At 45.4% G+C, this 22,671-nt stretch overlaps 1 protein-coding gene across 3 annotated transcripts in view; it reads right to left on the bottom strand.

Moving 5' to 3' along the window:
- Positions 1-22,671, bottom strand: part of zfhx3b (zinc finger homeobox 3b) — a 191,390-nt gene that overhangs the window by 74,474 nt on the left and 94,245 nt on the right. For 2 of the 3 annotated variants that reach the window (XM_018683250.2, XM_018683249.2), the window contains 3 exons: positions 14,138-16,654; positions 13,384-13,963; positions 10,122-10,618 (listed from right to left, as the gene is read on the bottom strand). In XM_018683250.2, coding sequence (XP_018538766.1) covers positions 10,122-10,618; positions 13,384-13,963; positions 14,138-16,618 — 3,558 coding nt within the window. In that variant the 5' untranslated portion in view covers positions 16,619-16,654. The remainder of the gene's footprint in view (positions 1-10,121; positions 10,619-13,383; positions 13,964-14,137; positions 16,655-22,671) is intronic. The other variant, XM_018683254.2, reaches the window with a different exon arrangement.

The following is a 22,671-nucleotide window of genomic DNA, read 5'->3' as shown; positions in this document are numbered from 1 at the left end:
AACACCCCGGCCTCCCTGTAAAAAAGAAAGATTGATCTGGTGGATGGATAGAGGCATCTCCAAAACTTACATCATCTGTAAATCATCTGTGAAATGAGGTTTGCTGAGGCACAGGAAGGTGTGTCTGCACAGTGGCGAGCACAAAAGCAGTTTGTTTATGTGTGTGATGATGATGATGATGTGTGTGAGTGAGTGAGTGAGTGAGAGTGAGAGAGAGAGAGAGAGAGGGAGAGAGAGAGAGAGGGAGAGAGAGAGAGAGAGAGAGAGAGAGAGAGAGAGAGAGAGAGAGGGAGAGGGAGAGAGAGGGAGAGAGAGGGAGAGAGAGGAGGAGGGAGAGAGAGAGAGAGAGAGAGAGAGAGAGGGAGAGAGAGGGAGAGGAGAGAGAGAGGGAGAGGGAGAGAGAGGGAGGGAGAGAGAGAGAGAGAGAGAGAGAGAGAGAGAGAGAGAGAGAGAGAGAGAGAGAGATTTAGGTCACAACGGGACTCACAGCTGCAAAATGAATCCACCCTCACTTTTGAAACATCAACAAATAATAAAATACTTTGCTTTAGTGAACTTATTAAGATGCTCTCCCTCCCTCTCTCTCTGTCCCTCACACCTTTCAGCATGCAAATGAACACATTGATCATTTGAATAATATTTTGCATTCGAGATCTTACAATTTTGTGTTCAAATTTTAACGGCTCCCCGAGTTCTCATTTAAACAGTAGCTGCACAGACAGTCCTTATGGTTCAAATTATTTCAACATGACTATTCCAACCTAACAAGCATAAATTAAGGAAATTCCTATCTAGTGACAGAGATAGGCCATCTGAAGGAAGGATCCAAGTTTGAATTATTCAGCAGTCCTTAATTTTAGGGCTAGTGTTGATTGAATGTGGTGACATTATGAAAAAAAGTGTGTGGGGCTGGCAACGAAGGCAGTGAGGGATGATAGCGTATGGTCTGGGAGTGAGCCTTGGAGTTCAGTGGCTATGGAGACTTCCTCTGCTGTCTGAGTCTCTGAAGGGATCTCAGTGGAAAGAGTCCTCTGTAAATCAACACGAGATTGAAAAGGGCTTTATAAAACACAAATGTGTGAAACTGCTTATACTGAACAAAACCACTGCACTACAGTCCCTCGCTTTCACCAGCTTTGGCCAGTAAAAGAAAAACGTCAGATAGTGTGACCCCGAGGTTTGCCACATAAACGAAGCAGGGTGAGGTGAAGGTGAGCAGGGAACAGAGATGATATGCTGGGCTGGGGCTTAAAGGCTTGGTTGTTAAACTTTTTTTTCCCCCCCAACACCACTGTGTCTATTCTGGGCATCAGTTTGTCATGAAGGAATGTGAAGGCCATAAAGTATCGGTGCCCTTGAGAAGCTGAAGAGCATTCTTGTCTACAACTCTTAAAGCTGTCTCCCTCTCTTTCACTCACTATCACTTTCCCCAGCTCACTCCTCCTCCTCTCTCCCTCTTATTCCAGCAGTAAGTTTAAAGTAGAGCACAGGTGTAGAAGACGGCACCCGTGGGAAAGATAACATTTGGGAACATTCCTGGGGTTAAAAAAGAACTTTTTTTCTGATATTCTTCATCTGAGGAACGATGTAATTGCCTTAGTTCCAAGACTCTGCCTTTGTCCCCTCTGTGCCTCCACCCCACGCTCCCAATCGCTACCTCTTACATCACTACCTTGTAATTTTTGTATAATAATTCAAACAAGGGATTCTATTCTCTGCTACTTTTTTCATTTTCATCTTTCCATTTTATCCATCTTTTGTATTCAAGAATAAAAGGCATGATGAGAAAACAAGGTGCAAAATGATCTTTTCCAGAGCCCCCAATAAAAACCACATGACACCCTGGACTGCACTGCTTAATTACAAAAGGATGAAATCTTTTCTTCTACATCTGGTGAAAACATTGTCTGCGTAACACTGATAGATTTACAGCTCCCAGTTCTAACCCTGGACTCCAGCACACAGCAATTAGGCAAAACATGGATGGACAACTAGCGCCATGAAGCTCAGGAAGAGATGGCTATACTCTCTTGGCACCATAGAAAAGGCCTCTGAGGCCCCGCTGTTTCAAATAAAACTTCTACCCAGAAAAGGCTCCTCAGGAAACTGGTGGACGGTTCATTTTTATTCAAGCCTTGATGGTGGTTTCAGAGAGGGGAGGCTGACTTTTTGCTGCACAGGGTACTCCACGTCAGATTTCGCGCAACATAACCCATCCAAAATAGGCCGCTTTGAGGAGAGCACGCTTGCAGGCATCAGCATCTATCGGACCCATCACTAACAAGAAACAGCCAATGAAATCCAGGCGAGAAATTGCTGAAGTTCTGCAATCCAACAGCAATCGATGCACCACAAAATGGAAAGACCTTAGGGGCAGATTTGTTAAAACAAAGAAAAAGCTAAGTAAAACAAAAACAGAACATGCTCTGCACACTTCAGATCAGTTTCAACGGCCGCAGCACTGTAAATCAAGCATAGGTTTAAAATTCTGCTGCTTTCTGACGAACAACAAAGCCAACAGGTTGTAGAGTTTCTCAAAGAGCTGTCAGACGCACTATATTCTGTTTGTAAAAACTAAATCTGTGTAGTGTGTATATAATCACTCAGTGCTGCTTAGAATATTGCATTTAGCTACACAAACATCCTTTTGGACTTCTAAGTGGAACATTACAAGGCTAGAGGAATGAAAACAACAGCCAAGGCCACATATTCATCACTCTGTAAAATTTATCTGTCCCATGATTCTCCCCTGTAGGCCAAACCCAAACAGAATAGAGGTCCCTGTGTGCTCATCCTGGTACCTAAGACCTCCTCCCTTCTCCTCATCTGTCTCTTCACCCTACCTTGCTTTCATGTACAGCTCCACTGAACACAGACCTCAGAGCTGAGTAGTTTTGTGGCCCTGACCACTCGGGGGCCATTAATCTGGTGGCTAAGCCACTGATGTATTGATGGCACAGAGCCGGTAAGCCTGCCTGCCTCGCTCTCTCCATCCCTTCAGCTTAGGAGCTACATAGATTCACAGGAGCCTCCATCTGGCCTCATCAAAGCAGCATTTACCTGCCAATTGCCTCTGTTAGTCTTTCAGGTGTGGTGGCTATAGGTCACAGGATGTATTGACCAGTTGGGCAAAAAGACCCGTTAGATGCTTCGCTCGAGCTACGATAGCCACAGCATGTTTGCATGCACTCAGAATACACCCATTAAATCCAAATATATGAGCAGTTAAGTCTTTCAGCCACATGCAGCAGCTTTCATCTAACAACAAGAAACAGACACAACATCATATTTAGGTGCTCTGAAGTCCAGGAAATTCCCAATATAAGCTGCAGGGAGAGTATTAGCTTTAGTTTAACTATTTGAATATTTCTAAGCCACACATAATTCTAGTAACTGACTTGATCATCAAACAACACATATAAACTTGGATATTGGGGAAGATATTGCAAAAAATGCAAATGCCTTTATCAATCACTTCAATCTGGGTATTCATAGTAATTGAGTTATTTATGTGCATGTAAATGTAGTGATAGTCAGACTACATGGCAACTAATTTCCCTACAGTTTGACTACCAAATGCATGATAGGTTTATAGGAAGCTGTAGGGGCTGCTGATTACATGGAATCCTAAAAGGGCCGTTTTGAAGGCAAGGCAAACAGGCTGCTATCTCCCTGGCATCTTTGCAGTGGGGGGTTTTGCGGGGGTGGTAAAAAGACAGGACCATGACTGATATGTCTGTAATATCATCATTACAAGATAGAGGCAGGCAGAGCCAGAGTATAACACAGATTAGATAGAGACCCTCCGCTTGGTGCAGGAAGAAGTTTCCTCAAGATGTGATTGTTCTTTCAATAATGGCCCCCATTCACTTGAAAGGTAAGAACTTTGTTTTACCATTTGTCATAATTTAGATTTTTAAAGACAAATTGGAGCCTGGAAAGCTTTATATGTCCTCCTTTTTTATGGATCTGTTGATTTACTAAGAGAATCAGTGTGTTGACAATAACAGTTAACAGTACTTTGCTCTTAAGCGAGGCTCAAGGAACATCTAACAAGCTAAAGACTAAAGTAAGTAGGGAGTGGGACGGGGGACGCAGACAGAGGATTTGGCCAAGGAGAATGTTTAGTTTTCCAGCATGGTTGGATTAAAGATATTTAACCTTAAGCAGATCCTCATTCTAGACCACCCAGTGGTTCACTATCAATACTGGTTTGTTTTGTGGGCAGAGTATTTGTTATGTTTATTAATTTTCTGGAGACAACGAAGACGGGTGAAAAGGTAAGAGAAGGAAGAAAAAAAGCAATAAAGCACAGACAGAAGGCTGTGTGATAGTAATGTTTAAAAAACGGTTTCTTGTCTGTAAAAGGGAAAATCTGGTGGGAGGCACAAACTGTGTCTCTACACCATATATCACTGCCTATGGCATCAAAGTCACCTGCTGCACACAAAACAGAACTTATCTCTGCCTTGAACTCTGATGAACCCCAGTCACAAAACTGATATAACCTTGCCTCCTATTCTTTTCCTCCTAAAACACCAATCTTGCCTTTTCTGCTGATCAGGCTGGAGATAACAGGATCAGCATCTTCCCTGCACATTAGCAGGAGCGCGCTCTGCAGCTCTCGTCCAAAAACAGAAAAAAATATAATCAAAACAAACAATCATTAACTCAGTGACCGAGGATCTCAAACTCCCACATGACACATCTCTATCTTTCCTCTAATCATCCTATGACTGTGTGCAGTGGAATACAGACATCTCTATGTCCACCACAGACCCGGGATGGAGAACCTGGTCTGTAATGCACTGGGCCCTTTTATCTCTGGCAGCTGTGGTAAACAGCCATTGGGAAAAAAATCTAGGAGAAGACCAGCCTCCCCTGTCTAAGCAGCTTTCTCTTTCCCCTCCTTTGCTTTCTTTCACTGTCATTTTCTAAGTCCCAGCAACACCCACAGTAGAGCAGTTGCAAATACAATCAGCAGCAGCAGCAGCAGCAGCATCAGCAGCAGCAGCTGTGTCACGGGTCAAAGCCCGACCCTTTCCTCGGCCTTCTCAAGGGGTGGGAGCTAAGAGTTGTGAAATTCTTACACACTGCCAAACACTAAGCCCTACTAGCTCCCCTTATTTTCCTGACAGCCCCTCTCTCCAATCCACCCTGATTTCCTGTTGTATACCACTCCTTCCGTGTTCCACCCACCACTCAGAGTAACTGAGATCTGTCTGAGGTATGACACGAGCCTGCAACTACTGACACAAAGACAGTAACCTGGGTTCAGGATCATGACTGTGTTGGCTGAGGTGGTGTTACAGGGGCCCATAGAGAATTTAAACACCTGCTCAGTGTGATGTTCCGCCTCTAATCACATGTTCATTACTTGTACTATGAGATGTTCTTGATGAGCAATTAAAATAATACATTTCATGAGCCCTATGTTGTCGTTTTCTGGCACTTTAGATTACAAGATTGCTTTTTATGTGTGTGTGTGTGTGTCTCTCTCTCTGTTTGTGTGTGCATTCACACACTTGTGCATGTGAAAGGGGAGAATGGGCTGTCTCCCAGGATGTGCAGCAAGCGCTTTATTAGAGCGGTAGTACCAGTAAATCAGAGCTCAGCTCTTCCTGGAACTGCTGCAACCTTTCCCACTGAGCACTATTACTGAACAATCATAGGCTAGCCATGATAATTAGCAGAGTATCTATCCTTCCAACCCTCCTGTCGCCCCCCCTCATCCCCTCTCTCCTGTCTGTCTCTCCATCCTTCTACCCCTCCTCTTCTTAGAAATGTCTGGTGGGTGAGTGGGCAGGGTCAGGCGCCCGGTAGACGTCATTTTGTCAGAAGACATCTCACATTACCTGCTGTAATTTTTGTCTCCATGTTGGCCAGAGTCACCTACCCACCCTGTACAACCACCAGGACAGCATCAGCTGTGACTGGGACGTCCCAGAAAAGTTCAGGAGCTCAGGAGGTGGAGGTGTCGACCCTGTCTGAGAAACAAGGGGCAACAAGATTCCATAATAATCCTGTTAATGTGCAAAATCTGAAAACTCATCCGGGGCGCCTAAATCAGCCATCCTGTCGACTGGTGAGCTCTTGGCCTAAGTCTGTGTCAGCAGGACTGATCTCCTGCATGAGTCCAAAATACACTCTAGCTTTATTTGATTGCGAAACTGCAATTTTTTTCTGGAGCTGGAATACAAACATAACCTATTTGTGGTTGTACCTCAACTACTTACGATTGTATAGTCCAAGAGGACTGGAGTCAATCCTGGTAGTTATGATCATTAATGGGGAGAGGTCATCACGGCTCGCATTCCTGAGTCAGAAAAGCCAGTGCTTCTGCTGAGTAGGATCATTAGTGAAACACCTTAATGCCTTTTCATGTAACCACTAATCCCTTCATTTACATTACAGCCTCTTTTCCTCTATTATGTTTCATTGTGATTATTTGCTCTCTGTAGAGTGTGGACATTTTCTTTCCTCGGTGTTCACTGATTCTTCTGGATTGCACTGAAGGGTAAAATAAGACCAGTGACTCTATCCAACATACAGATGTATTGTGTTTGCTAATGGGCTCCACTTAACACTATGTTAGTGATGTCAGAAAGGGCAGAGCATGTGATCAAAACTGCTGTTCTCATAGGTGAGGAACAGACGGTGGCTGTGACTGTGTGTAAGGCAGAGACAGAGAGACAGATAGGTGAAAAGTTTGTACAGCTATGTGTGAGCTCAATAGAGCGGGACCAGGACAGGAGGGAGGGGTGACAGGACTTTCTTGGTTAAAGATTCCCCATCAGATAGTGACGGCACTTTCTCCCTTTCTTTCCATGGCCAAGCGGCATCTGGAGTGGATTTTGTGCTAGCAGACACCGAGGAACATGATTACATTCGGCTAACTGCGCTCTAAACTGATTATGCATGTGCCAAGCTAATGGACTACATTTGCAAGAGGAAAAATAACATCCAATCAATCTCAATTACCGCCGATTGCACCGGCCCCCGAGACAAGGAAGGTAGCCAGCTAACCCCCCCACGCTCCTCCCCTTTCCCCCAACCCTTGACTGGAAGCTGAGGCCTGTGGCTGGGCCTGGTTAGGCCCCACCCATTCTGTCTGGCCAGAGCAGCCGAGGCCCGAGAGCTGGATTAGTTCCACTCATCTCACCTCCACACTAGCACATAGCCAAGCCCTGGGGCCTACTGTTGGTGGTACATGGGCTATCATATTCACATATTTTGTATGTGGATAACTGTAAAATGAGAAATGGGACTGGGTTTGTTCAAGATGAACAGACTCTCAGGAGAGAGCTGCATATTCAAAAAAACTAAGGTTTAGGTTATCTAAAGTGCAACAGCACCCATCTGTTTGTGTTTAGGAGTGACCAGGAATGGTCTAGGAAAGGTTGGGGGGCCATTATGTTATCGTCAGAGTCGTTAAAAACTCTATGGTCCATGGGAAAGAGAGAAGGTGAAAGTTAGCTTCAGAGTGCAGGGGTGTGTTGGCAGAAGACACGGTGCCTCAACTGAGCACAGGGGAAGACAGCATCACCCCCCACTGTGTGGTGGTCCATGCGGTCAGGATGACTTGCTGGATCTTTCTGTGGTCTTTTGGAACATTCCAATACATGGGGTGGTGGGGGTGATATTTTTAGAAAGCCCTAATATGGGCCGCATACCACAGACTCTCAAATTATCCCATCCAGCTTAGCCCTCAGTTTAAACCTTCCTTTTTAATTCCAGTAATTACAGGCTCCAATTTATATGGAGCTGTGCACACAAAGGGCCTGTTTAATGCAAACCAGTTTGATTTGGGTGAAGTGTCCCAAGCATCTCCCACATCTTACAGCCTGTTTATGCTGACTTGATGATTTATTTTCTCCCCAAAAAGGTTAAAAATGGTGCTATTTGCATCAGATTTCTTTGGGGAGGAATAAATGAATGGTGATTTTCCTTTTTCGTCCTTGCATAATATACCAAGCTGGGTTTACGGGCTTGTGGGCCACTGTGGGTTTCTGCCTGTCAGTATCTCTACCAGGACAGTAAATCCAGCACAGTACGAAGACTGTGACATTGTCAAGTGGGGAGCCAGTGCTGCCAAGAGGCCTCACAACCATGTACTTGTTGTCTGCTAATCACATTTGTGAGTCATAAAATATTGTAATAATTCTTGTCAACTCGCAAACATCTCTGTTTTTGACTTGTGTCTGGGATGAAGAGAGCTTACGAGGACTGCAATGTTCTTGGGTTGAGAGTGCAGGTAATTTCTGGACAAATGCACACACTCTTACCCAGAAGATCAATTGGTTTTAAGAAATATGGAGCCATCCTAAGAGGCTTAAGTCATAAAAAATGATCATGCCTGGATGTGTTGTACATATTTAATCTCCCACAGCCTGAGCAGCAGTATGACACATGTCTCTTCTTTCTTAAAAACTTGAGTGGAAAAAGAGAGAGGAGAAAAAAATATCTGTTTCTCTTTTGCCTTTTGGGCTCTCAGCAAAGTGAAAGGCACACAGATAATGTAATATAAACTGTTCCCTATCTTGTGAGACAAAACAAGTCTCTCCTTCCAAAGGTGTCAGGAAGAGAGAGAGTGTGCCAGTGCCTGTCTATTTTGGTCTAATGTGAGACTGTCATTGGAATGTGGCCCAGCAAGTCCAGAGCTAAGGCCAGGGGAAGATGACCACGGGCTGGTTAAAAAGCAAGGATACCTCGCTATGCTTTTCTGCTGTCTCACAACTGACTCGACACATTCTCAGGTTCTGTTGCATATTTGAATTTGGATGCATCTATAAATAACTGAAAATGTTATGTGTTCCTCTGCACTGTCCTGGTGCAAACCACACACTCACAAGTCAAACTACACATTCTACCCTCCACCCCTTCCCTCTGTGCCCTGGCCTTCTTTAACAGCTGCACTAGGAGCCCTGCATCACACCTTCTCCTTTAACAAAACACTGAAAATTGATTTCTCTCTTTTACTGTCATTTCAGAACAATAGCCTTGTGGACAGGAAACATGTCTGCCATGCCAGTGGAGCTGAGGAACCATTCATGATGCTGCATGATTTTCAAGAGATGGCCTTTTTGAGAGAGACCACTTCACCTTAGTGTTTTTAACGTGATTGAAAACAGCATGCTTGAAGTAGCTAATTTTTCGCATGCCTTTTAATAACTCCTTTCCAAAAGAAATCATACTATATCACACTTAGAGTCCAACATGAAAGTGTCAAGCATTAGAATTGTTCAAGTAGTTTTTCCTGTTTACTTCTCAAGAGTAAAAGACTCTAATGGAGTGGTCTTATAAATAAAGGCAACATCCACTAAGAGACCGTGCACACTACAGTGTTATATGTTATATGGTGGTGTAGGCTTACAGGGAGTGTGTGTTGTCAGTGTCTGCATGTGTGTTGTACATATGTGTGCGTGCGCAGCTGTGCCAGTTTGGGTTAAGCGCAGAGTGGCCGAAGCCGCAGACACACAGGATAGGTACCTAAGTGGAATCAGGCCTGTTAGATTTATGGCCATTTGTTCTGAGAGTGTTCATCCATTGGCTATTATGGAATGATTAGAGGAGAAGGTGAAGCTCCAAGTCCAGCAAAAATCAATACGGCTGTCGAGAACGATTCAGCCTTTCCCGCTCCGAGGAGTATTAGCACCAAACCTCTGTCTCCTCACACTTCTTCATTCGTCTCCGAGTGATTCACCCCTAAGCCTCCAAACCAGCTCCACCTGCCATGTTCTTCTCTTGGCAGCAGTGTGGCCCTGTTTCTATATGACCAGTGGGAAGGCAAGAGTTACACAACAAAGCTACCATTCATGCCTTGGGAGCAGCTAGTATAGTGGTGTGGGCAGCACTGAGTGTTTACTGTGTTTTGTGGAGGAGTATCAAGTTAGCAGGGAGAGGATTAAGGACACATTCGTGTAAAACTCTCAAATATGACACGAGTACAACACTTGTCCTGGTCGTATTATAACACCTCAAACTGTGTGATAATATAGACAGTATTAACATTGCAGGTAGGTTTCCGTGTTGATGTATACAGTAGTGATATGAATGTTGTGATACAGTGTTAAGACAAGGTTGAGTAGTGGGTGTGATAATGGAGCTTGAGGACCACTGACCTTGTAGAGTTTGAGGCTAGCCTCGTGGCGGGAATTGACAGTGTGCATTCGCAGCTTCTCCAGGCTGTTGGTGTAGTAGTCACAGGCGTTGCACTTCAGGTGCACTGGATTGCCTATGGCCACACACTTCAGGCGCCATTCGTTGCCTTTGCCCCCTTCTTTAATGTGGGCCACAAGCTGGTACTTCTGCACATGCTTGTCTGTCTTGCAGTGCAGCTGGAAGTTGGCCTTGAGCTGAGTGGTGTAGTGGCACAACTTGCACTGGTGAGAGTCGCCCACCACCGCACGCCATTCCTCCTCCGGGAGGCTGCGTTCAGCTCCCATATGCATGCCAAGCACATCCAAGTTGTCAGTTGTGAAGCGGTTGCACACGGCGCACTGAAAGAGCTTGAGGGAGGGATCGCTGGTTTGTGACAGACTCTCTCCCAGGGTCATCAGTTCTTCAGACACCAACTGCCCACCGCCCAGCCGCACATCCATAGGAATCTCCCCACCTACTAGAAATAAAAGAAAGAGGGAAAAAGGCAGAGAAAGGTTTTTAGTAGGTTACATACATGCCTTTATCGTTATGCTTACAGTCTACATCATACTTACGTTCTCAAAGATCACTTTATCTCTCAGTAATTCATCATTATTTTATGGAATCCATTCATTTTGTACCCGTCTCATTATAATATCTCAGTTTAAGTACGGCTGTTAAACTTTGGAAAACCTTGCTCTGTCTGTCAGTATGATATTGTATGGAGGATAATGTGCATGTATGTATTTATGGGCCTGTCCTGTCCTTGCTTTGAGCTGGGAAAGCAGACTTTTCCACAGGGACCAAAACCTCACGCTGCCTGAGAATGAACATACACGTCGCCTCTGTTTGGGCTGGTGCACATTCATGGCCTGTCTGTAAATCAACTCCAGAGGCCATGAGCTCCACAGAAAAAGAAGTTATTTTATCATTACCATAGAACTAAGGAGTTCCCAAGCACACATTACTGTAAATCAAATCCATCGCCCCTGTTCACCGAATAGTAATATAAAGAAACTCCACCTCTCTGCTTCTGCGTCTTTCTCTTCAGATTGCCTCTAAATCAATATGGACACCTAACAGATTCATTCTGGTTGGTACTGAGTCTAAATGCTGGAGAAAGGGGAGGGGCAACACAGCAAGCACATATCCTATGACACCAACCACAGAACTGATGTCTATACAGTCTGAGGAGGCCGACTTTAAAAATGAATGCTAAAAAAATGAGGTAAGAGCAGCCAGAGTTTTTTGCCTTTGCTTGCTGATCTTTAATCTTTCACTGCCCAGACTGAGCATGCAGGCTTGACCCTGCCTGGCTTTACACTAAATTAATTCCAGCAGCTCCTTTTTATTTATTGCTGCAGTATGCAGCCTGCTCTTGGACTTTTCTCCATTACCTGAGTTTTTATAGCCAGGAGAGGGAGACCTTTGAGAAGCCCTCTGAAATCACTCACAGACCCAGCTCCCCAGTCATAGCTCCTTACACTCGCTGTCTTACAAACACACAGATGCACACACAAGCCCAGTCGCTATCCTGGCCCTGTCCTTCCCTGCACCTTACATCTCTCATTTCTACCTGGCTCTCATGCTCCATTACTACGCAGATTCAGTGATTTACCACAGACCTGGATTCTGTTCCTCACTAAATTCTGGCTGTAGACCATTAGACAAAGACTCTGATTTGTAGCTTTGCATCTGTTTTCACATAGGTTCTTTCATATTGAAACCATAATGTTGTGAAGATATAAACTGCATGTTAACCCATGTCCACATTTATATGAAGATAGAAAATCTGAATCTTTTCACATTAGCATTTTTGCTTATTCCCTTCCCAAAACTGATGCTTTAACATGAACAGCTATCTGGCTCATGTTTTGCAGATTTCCACTGTGTACGACAGACCACAAACTCCAGCACAAACAGCTAAAACTCACATCCCCCCTCCTCCCCTGCACTCCATCTCATATCTTTCTTTCACTACAGTAGCTGAGTCTTGGGAACGAGGATTACCGGGAGACTGAGATCATGTGAGGTCAACACTTGTTATCTATCTCTTTGGCAATACACTCAAAAGTCAAAAATCCACTGTGAAAGCATGAAAGAGCACCTCTCACTTTAGCTCCTTGGCCTGAGATCTCCTTGTGATGGCAGATTCTCTCAAGAGATTGACTTTAGCCTCATGTATCATACTGTAGACTTAATACCAGAGTGTTTGTGTATGATGACTTTAAGAGTTCCCTCAAGTGTGACAGAGGATGACACCACTGTAGTTTATGGGTCCAGACTGTGTAATCACTGCCTCCCTTGTAACATGCTTATTACAACTCACCTCACAGGAAAATGAACCAGATGGCAGAAGAGGGGGAAAAAGAATTAGTCACAGCAATCAATTTTTGTTTTTGTCTTTGAACTGGTGACAGTCTGAGACAAGTCGGTACAAACTGTGGGGTTGTAACTGGCACGCTAAACACGCTGCTATGCTGCTGAATTACCCATGCCGAGCCCTCTAACCTCCCTTCTTTGACCAAGATCAAATTTATAGCAGCAATTACAAAGTTGGAAAAAATAGAGAGCTCCAGTGGTGAAGTTCAGCAGCAGTTTGGGAATAATGACATAAAGAGAAAAGAGAACATGGAGGTTTGGCCCTCTATCTCACCTTTCAGGAGCAGAATTAGGTAACACACACACACACACACACACACACACACACAGACAAATCAGTTGAAATTAGATCAACAGTGTCACTCAGATGTCCTGTTAACTGTGGGAGTCACATTAGAGTAAACACATTTATGGCTTTCTACATTTGTAGACGAAAGGTTTTACTGTAAATATCTTATTGCACAGGCCGACTGTCATGAGGACTACCACCATGTACATTGTCAGTAAGAAAATATGTTAAGACCTCCTTGTAAACTTGTCTCTAATGGATCATTTTTCTTTCACCTCCCCCTCTTTATGTTTCAGTGACATTCTCCTTGTAAAATGAGAGAATGATGTCAAGTTCACTTGGACAGGCGTACCTGAGGGCACGAGAAGGAAAGGCAGCTGACAAACTAAAGAGTGGTGATATATCAAGCATAGATAAAAGTAGAGAGAGGCATATGTGGATGTTCTTACTCATCATTTTGTGTGTTGTCAGCTCAATAAAAAGTGAATGAGATTAATGTGTAAATAAAGATTCAACACTGGAACTGGAGCTGATTGCATTTGTGGGTGCATAAGAGACAAAATGGGGCTCACCGAGTGCAGGGGCCAGAGCGGCCATGTTGGGTTCCAGATGAAAGCTCCCCATCAGGAACTGGGCCTCAGCTCCAGCTGGGTCTATCTTGAGGCCTGGTGGAAGGCTCATGTTCTGGGTCAGGTAATACTGGTAGAGCTCAGCCTCAGAGGGTGAAGGCATGGCTCCCAATCCGAGTCGGCCGTGCTGCATCTGAGTCACATTCTGCTGGAGCAGCATCATGTTGTGCATGTGCTTCTCACTGGTCATGTGGATACGCAGGTTCCGTGCCACATTGGTCTCGTAGTCACACACCTCACACCGCCAGGTAGGTTTGCTCTTCGGCTTGGTCGGAGAGGGTGCCCCACACGGTCCGGCCATATGGGTGGAGGACTGTGTGGGATGGTGGTGGGGTGGGTGATGGCTACTGGCCTGGGTCGCTGAGGGGACAGCCACCACTCCTCCTGGGGTATGTCCAAACACCTGCTCCTGCGCAGAGCCCAGAGAGCCTCCGTTCTGCAGCGTCTGCATGTTGTTCAGGTGCTTGTCCGACTGCATGTGGATGCTTAGGTTGCCCTTTGTGGTGGTCGAGTAGTTGCACACCTAGAAAACAAAGAACATTTTCTCTTGAACTGCAATAAAGTGATGAAGACATTATTTTTCAAACATCAGTTTACATCTTACAACAAATGAAGAACATAAAAACAACTTTGGCTGCAACCCTTAAGAAAAAAAAAGTGAGCCTTGCCACTTTTTTTTTTTTTTTTGGCTACACACCTCACACCGGAAGGGCTTGTATCCACAGGTGTAGCTCTCTCCACGAGCCAGACGAGGGTGGCTCTGACCACTGCTGCAGTACACACAGGAGCCTCCAGAGTCTGGGTGCTTCTCTTTCATGTGGGCCTCTAACGTCTGCTGGTACTTGTAATGCCAGTTGCATTTGGGACACTTCAGCGTCTTGCACGAGTTGCGTGAATGCATCATGGTCATGTGACCACCCAAGGAGCGTGAGGAACCCAGAACAGTGTCACATTTAGGGCATTCTACCCCACTTCCTCCGTTGCCACCGGGCCCATGGTTCTGTGAACACTCGCCCATCCCCGTCATGTCACAGGAGACCCCTGGAAGGGGGTGCGAGTGGCCATGAGATGAAGGGTGGAGGTGATGATGATGGTGGTGCATGTGGTGATGGTGCAGAAGGGCTCCATTTTCCTCCTCTCCCTCTGCTGGGCAATCATTTGGTTCTGGAGCTGTGGCACTATCTCGATTGGCACTTTCATCAGCAGCAGCATTGGAGGACAGAGGTGAGGAGGAAGTGCCAGCAGTGTCGTCCTCGCTCCTTCTGACGGCAGCTGCCGCCATTGCCATGGGAACAGTGGGACCCTGGCAGTTAAAGCTCAGAGGGAGCTCTAAGGTCCTCCCCCCACCGTCTGCAGCTGAACCCTCTTCCTTGACAGAGGAGGAAGTGGAAGCAGGGCCTTTGCTGTTGAGTGTGGAACCGACGGCAGAGGTGCAGGCAGAAGGCTGGAGAGCGCTACTAGGCATTAATAAAGGAGATTTGGAAATGCTTTGGTTTGAGACAGCTGGTTCCCCCGCTTCACCCCCGCCGCTGCTACTGTTACCACCACAGGCCACTGCAGTGCTTTCAGCCTCCACCTCGTCTTCCTCCTCGCCTAACAACAGTTCCTCTTCTTCTTCCGAGCCCCCCATCTGGCTGGAGAGGTGCGTCTTCCTTTCATGCCCCTCAGCGTCCCCATCATCTCCCTTGCATGCCAACTCTTTCCCAGCAGGCTCCTCTGTTCTCCCTCCCTGTTTGGGCAGGGCACTGGAGTCTTTGGCAGAGCCTGGGGATGAGGTAAGAGTGGATGCTTTGGGAATGCTCAGCCCTCCAAGAGAGAGGACAGAGCTTAGCGGGGTTTGTTGTTGCTGCTGTTGCTGGAGGCCAGAGTCAGAGTCTTTGTTCAGGAGGGTGTCGGTGCCCCCGCTGCTGCTTCCAGGCTCCAGATGGACACCACTAAATGTGCCATAGAAGCTCTGGCCAGAGTTCATGGGGAGCAGGGTAGGTGGCAGAGGAGCGCTCTTATTTTTTGGTTCCAGGAAACTGATGAGGGGCTCTTTGTCCTTTCCAATGCCCTGGATGATGGCAGACGCATGCTTGTCCCCTAGCAGCCGCCGCTCGTCCTCACACAGTGTCATGCGGTGATCATGGACGGCATGGGTGGCAAAGGAACGCGCGTAGCCAAAGGACAGCTTGCAGAGAAAACACATGAGAATGGGCTTACCCTTGCCATATAGGGCTAGCCCATCGAATTTGGAGAAATCCACGTTGTTGGGAACATCTTTGGATACACAGGACTTCTTGGCAGACCCATCGCTGTTCAGGTAATCCTTGTTGCTTTTGTGCCGCACATCGAAGACACGGAAACTGTGCAGGACAGGGCTGAGGCCTGCCATAGTTGAGGTATTGGGGAAACCTTGGTCTGAATTGCCAAACCACTTCCCGAAGGACGAGGCTATGTGGAACGTGTTGATGATCTGAGGGTAGACCGAGGATGAAGTCCCAGCAGGTTCCCCCGGTTTTCCCCCACTGGTTAGAGAGTTTGTGGGAAGCAGGCCGGGTACCATGCCCCCACCACTTTGGATCAACTGACTGAGGCTCTCTACGATGTAGGCTGAGCCATCAGGCTGGTAGACTATCTCTCCAGCCAGGTTCTCCACATCACTGCTCTCCTCTTCCTCTTCCTCCTCTCCTTCCTCACTCCCACTCTCAGGTGCTCCCTGCTGTCGTGTGGGCGGATGTCGCAAAAGAGTGGGCATGCCCCCTCCCCCTGAGGTCATTGGCACCCCAGGAAAGGGTTGAAGACTTGGGAAACAGCTGTCAATCTCCATTTCATCCAAGTCCTCAGATTCTTCCTCTTCTCCACAGCTCACTCCCTCTTGCTCGTCTTCCTCAAGACCCTCTCCTCGGGGGTGCAGCTGGCCTGTGGCAGAGCTGTCACTGCGGGCCTGGGGCGATGTCTGTTTTGGCTGCTGCTGCTGGGACTGTAGTTCTCTCACCCCGTCATGAGGTGCACTGGGGTTTTGGGGTTGAGAAGGGTAGGGAGCAGAGAGAGACAAAGGGTCCAGGGAAGGGGCCTGGTTGGTGCAAGGGACCTGTGAGCTAGAGTGATCGTTCCAGGGCTGTGGTGGTTGCTGCTGCTGGGAGGAGCCGAGCCCATCGTCTGTCCCAGAAACCACGGGAGACTCACAGCTGTCCATGCTGATGCCTACATGAGGCGTTCATCGCATCCAGGCCTGCAGAGACACAAATCAGGTGGAATAAGAAGTTAGTGTTGTGTTTAATGCAAACTGTTCATTATTTACCACGCCAATGTTGGAGACATACATTTATAAATTTGCCAGAGTGTTACTATTCCCATTAAGAAAAGATCAGATATAGAAAAAATGAAAGGGACAATATATATAGGAACCTTAAAGAAGAAAATCAAATGTATGGTGCATTGGGTGAGAGACGAAAGTCTGAGATATAATTGGAAAAATGACACTGTGCTCATTACACTAGATTAGGTACTTAAACACAATACCTGAGACAAGCACTAATAAGCCGTCCATGATTCATCTTCCTGCCATATCAGGAAGGTACCATCTTTTATCTTCACCTTCCAAACAACACCCCTAATCTTATATTCTGCAAATCCTACATCCGTTTTTAATTAACTTGCAGTCAGAAAAAAGGAGAAACAGGCTAACTTAATGGATCAAATAGATTCCTTGTGAGATAATTAGACACTGAGAAGCCACCCATCAGCACATTGTACATTTACATAACTGGAAGGAAGAGGGAAAACTGCATCTAAAAAAAGCTATTCTTAACAGTATCATTACCGTCTTCAAGTTGTGTACATATAAGAAGCATATAATATATGTGCATTATTGAAATAGATGTGTATGAACTCTAACAAGAGCAATAAAAGGCAGTTTTTTCTACGAGCCCAAAATACATAAGCTGGGTTGGGACTTTACTGCAGCTGTGTTTAGATCTTGCATCCAATAACCTCTACGCTCAGCCTGGTTTCAAACACTCCAGCCATCCTCCGCCTCTGAAATAATAAATGGGAGCTGAGCTTTCGGGAGCTGGCCATGCCCCGAGCATCTGAGAGGCCCAACACAGGCTGCAATTTAGAGCGCAGAAGAGATAAAATGATAGCGCAAGATACTGCTGAGCTAATAATTTTATTAAAGGGATGCAGCCAACATTGATTAAAGGGGGCAATCGGGCTGAAACCAATAACTCTGGGCTGCCCTTTAACCCACCAGCACTGAATATTACATGAGCAAAGTTTCCCGGCACCAAGCTCACTGCCATGTCCCGGTTGATTAGCACATTCACTGCTTGCACTTGATTTATTTACTTATTTACTTAGGGATGCAAATTTCAGCTGTGATCAGAATGGAGTCTACCCCCACACCCTAACATATTAACCACTGAGGGAGAGGAGAGATTGATAATGTCTGTCTGCCTCTTCGTGAATGTCTGATGAAGCACACCACCCACACAACATACCTGAGACCTCTCCAGCCTATATGCACTTGAACTACAAAAATAATGGACTCCCATTTTAATGATGCGCTTTTGCATTTGGATTTCAGAACGAACAATAACAGGCGAGAAGCAAAGAAGGAAAAGGAACAAAAACAAAGAGGCAAAGCAATGAGTTTAATTAAGGAAATGTAATATATAACTACAGATATGATGTCGATGTTACCGTCATAAATACCTGGGAACAGACATTTTCTGTTACTATGGTCCGTCTGATTGTTCTGTTTACACACTACAGAAGCTAACCCCAATGACCCTTGTCTTGCTTTGCATACAAAATGAAAGATATTAGACTGGCTGGCTTATTAACAAGATTGCTTTATACAGCCAGACATGATTTAGAGATGGCTGCCATATTGAGTGAGGGGATACTAGCCCTACTGGTCTGTATTTATTATCTGCTCCATTAATAAGAGGCTATGAGCTCAACAGCCATTTCACACAAATGGACTGAGGGCAGCGAGAGTAATGCAAGAAAAAAAAAATTATGCCACATGTCAAACAGACAGTGATTCTTCAAACTAAAAGCACATGAACAAACTGCACAAAATGAAAATGAAAAACAGCTGAAAATGTGACTTGTCTAAAAGGATTGCCTCTTAGGAAAAGATCTCTGTGTATCCTGCCTGAACATGGAGTGTTTCACACCTTGTTCCTGTAACCTACTCTCTCAGCCCCTCCTCCAGATTCCACAGCCTGTCTGGATCAGGCCGGGGAACACTGGGCCCACATGCACAGCTAGTGGTTAAGACTGCTGGTTAACAATGACCTCTAAAGTTCTCTACGCTCATCTTTGCCTTGACGAGTCTGAACAGAGTGGCTGGAGCATACTGTACTGAGGGTAGGTACCCATCCATTCCCATTACTGCTCTAAGATACCTGAAGCAATTAGCAGTAGACAGGATAACACGATGACTCTTGATCAGTGCTGGAGCTCTGAGCCAGCTTGGTGTGTCCACTGCTTACAGAAAACAGGATTGTCCTTTAAAATCAAGATGGTGTAATTCAATAACCTGCAGTGGTTACTGATGAGCAATGGGATTGTCTGGAGTCGGCAAGTCGCAGATGGGCCAACTGATATAACGCTGTTTGTCTCTCGGAGGTCTGCCTGGCTCAGTGACACCTGTTTAAGGCAGGAAAAGCTTTAATCTCTGGGAGGCACTAAACAAGTCCAGGAGACAGACAAAGAGACGCGGTCGAAGAAGAGGGGAAGTGCAGGAGGCCGGTGTCTCTGTGCACCGACTGTGTTAATAACCACAAATCAAAATGATGGAGGAGCCCACTAAAGGTAACTACTGCTGAGTGGTATTATGTGAGGTTATGTACTGTAATATGTTAAAAAGTTCATTTTCTTTTGCATACTGGCACCGATGCTGATTGCGCAGAAATGATCCTGCCACGGCCTCTGCCCTTGTGCTGTATCACAGTTCTAAATGTGGGCCCACTGAGTTGACAATAAGCAGCTGTATGCAGCCAAAACAAGCTTTAGTTGACAATAAGAGATAATCAGAGAGAAGAAAAGGCTGGATTCCTGAGCTGATCTGAGGGAGAGCATGCCGATGCAAAGGTCCTGAATGTAGAACTCACACTCCTGCTGCCACCTACCTTCAAAGGCTTTATGCCAGAGACTCCCTGCTCTCTCTTTATTTCTCCAATGACAACAAGAAAAAGTCACACTCCTCCCCCTCCCACCACCATACTACACAGATAAGGTTGAACCTTGTGAAAAGGCCTCAGTTCTAATGAACACTGTCAGAGAGCGGGTCTGGATGTCATTTGGTAGGGATGGAAAATGAGATAAGTTTTAAGTTATGGGTCCTTTCATTAGGTGGGATTTACCGGCCAACTGAGGGAGGAATTAAAGGCTAAGGAACCATCTGATTATAAGCATGCCTGATCACCTGCCTGAAGGCCTGGCCTTGCCTCCAGAGGACCCTGCTCTCCAGGGTTTCCTGAGGGAATTAGCTCTGACTCAGCCCTAACTGAGAATATTGCTGGGCTACGGGCATGATGCAGCCATGACCCCACACTCCTATCCACGTGCACGTCAGCGGTGAGGGAACACCTTTTTAAAATGTAAAGACACTGTCTCCTAATACGCCTAGAGGACCCCTAACAATATACCAGATCCGATTTTCAATTGTTCCTCAGCCATGTTGCCTGCCTGTGTCTGGTCTCTGAGCCATCACTGAGCCTGGCCAGCCACCGCAGGGTAAGGGGCGCTTATTGGAAAATCAATGGCGTGAACGCTAAGCAAGTTACAGGAAGATGTGGGAAGGAAGGGTTCTTATTGATAAAGCAGGGGAAGGCCTTTGATGTTGCACTAGGGACATGCTCATTGATGGGGGAACCATTGTAGTCCTCAGGCAGAGTGAGGCCCAGGTTTATCTCCGACGTTTGTTCCAATTAATCACCAATAAAAGGGATGCATGCATTGCACTCTGCAACGTAAGTCCATTTTAATGCCTGACATGGATTAGTAACTTCTGGTTTTAACACTTACAGTGAGAGAATCTGTCTGCCTTCGTCTTCTGCCTGTTCTCAAACCTTACCGAAGCAAAGACCTGATTATTTATCAGCTAGGGTATAATGTGAGTGTGCATGTGTGGTCCTCAACTAGCAGACTGTTGTCAGATAATTTACTGTACAGAATCAAAAAGACATAATTGCATGCATTTATACATAATTTCACTTTATAAAATAAACTGTGACAATAAGTAATCTAAAAGGAAAAAATGCATGTTAACTTTCAGCATCCACGGCTGCTATCACAGGGTCACTTTGTGTTGGTGTTGTGAGCCAAAAAAAAGTTTGTAAACTGCTGCTATAGACAATACAGCCATTATAATTCTATTAGGTACATGGAGTTCTTGTTCTCTTTGATCCTAACACTCTAAGTCAGACAATTAGCCATGTACAGCATCATTGTTTATTGTGTGCTGTAAATATTCAGTTCTACTATTCTGCTAATGCAGACATAAGGGTGCTCCAGTATTGCTCCAACTGCAGGAGGCAAAAAGTCACCTCAGGTCGATGGCACTCAGCCTGTAAACAGGGCTTCCCGTAAAATCAATGATCTTCAGTAGGAGCTATCAGTCTGTGGAACAGAAATAGCCATGGCTGTGTTGAGTCTGAGGCAGGGAGGAACAGTGCTGTGTGTTTACATGAGTGTGTGTGAGTAAAGGGGGCCAGTCACCGGCATGTCTCAGTGTATTTCTCAGAGATAGCAGAACTGAGGCATGCAAGCCGCTGAAAACCCAGAGGCATTAGGTTGTGTAGAGACAAGACTACAGCTTAAAGGTTTTTTAAATGTTGTTTTATATGTGTACTATATGCATCAAACTAGAGATGGAACAAATATATCACTTACAGCTAAAATAATCCTTGCTGATTACAATATGAGCAAACTCAAATACCCATGAGGTAACGTGCTGATTGTTTTAGTTTCACAGCACTCAATTTTAGTAACCATTTTGCACTAGCAATACTGGCCAGAAAAAGGCTAAATTGATTTGTTTGTAGTATCAATTGCCTCCTTTGTTAATAGACTTGAAATAGAACCTTGAAAATGATTTTACCCTTTACGCAACACCATCAAATTCTGCTAATCCATTCCATGTTGCAGAACGGAAGAAAAGTGATTTAAGACAAAGCAGCGGTGAAATCGCAGTGCAGAACTGTATGTTACTCATACACAGGGCAGTCTGATTAAATGATCTGACTGGAGCTCAGCTAACTTCCAAAACCATCCAGAAGGGATTTACACATGGCACCAGAGTGTTTCCTCAGTTTTGGAGGGTGTGATAGAAACAGCATGCTGGTGTAATTAGAAGTAGTTAATTAGCTGTGGGTTAATTACTGGGTTCTGCAGAGTGTTGGTGAAAGACCTGGTGGGATGGCAAAGCAAAGGGAAGCAGCGAACACACAGCAGGAAGCTCCCAGTCTCCCGCCAATTAGCAACCAGCATGTGGGGGGGTGGGGGTGGGGGCTTCGGCGGTGCACTAGGAGTACAAATGTGAGAAGGCTCATATCATTTCTTTCAAAAGCTCAGTGCAGGGGAAGCAATAAAGTGAGGAGACTAAATACATTCTGTTTAAATATACATGGTGTTAGAGACTGATTATCCACACTGTAAAGAAATCAAAACATTTCCCAAAAAGATGCAGTGACATTTTTTAAAGGGATACTATTTCAATTATAAAACATCCTACAAATGCAACTTCTTGATACAGCAGCCACAAGCTCGTTCTTCATTTACCAAACATACTGAAAGACTGCACTGTATTATTTTCCTGTTATGTCCCGTGTGGTTTGTTTAGAAAGCTTTGTAATTTATAAGAGCATAAATTATCCTTGGAATTAAGGTATTGATGAATAATCAGAGCAGGGCTATCGGGCACAAACTAACGTTCGCCCCCAGGCAACCCGGTGCACAGAGCACGCTCACACACTCTGTATATACTCAGCAGGGTGTCTGTAAAATTGCCAGACAGAGAGAGAGAGAGAGAGAGAGAGAGAGAGAGAGAGAGAGAGAGAGAGAGAGCTGTGTCTTTCAAATACTTATCAGATTAGTTAGATACACATCCCCCCATTTCTGCTCAATTTTAGACCAACAGACATGGATACTGAATGATTTGCAACAGTCTGACATGGAGCCTCACATCCTTTAGCATGCAGTGCTGACTTTCCCATAGTGTGGAATGCAGAAAAG

The sequence above is a fragment of the Lates calcarifer genome, linkage group LG2, assembly GCF_001640805.2.
Source record: "Lates calcarifer isolate ASB-BC8 linkage group LG2, TLL_Latcal_v3, whole genome shotgun sequence".
NCBI classification, from domain to species: domain Eukaryota; kingdom Metazoa; phylum Chordata; class Actinopteri; family Centropomidae; genus Lates; species Lates calcarifer.
This window is presented reverse-complemented; position numbering and strand designations above follow the sequence as displayed.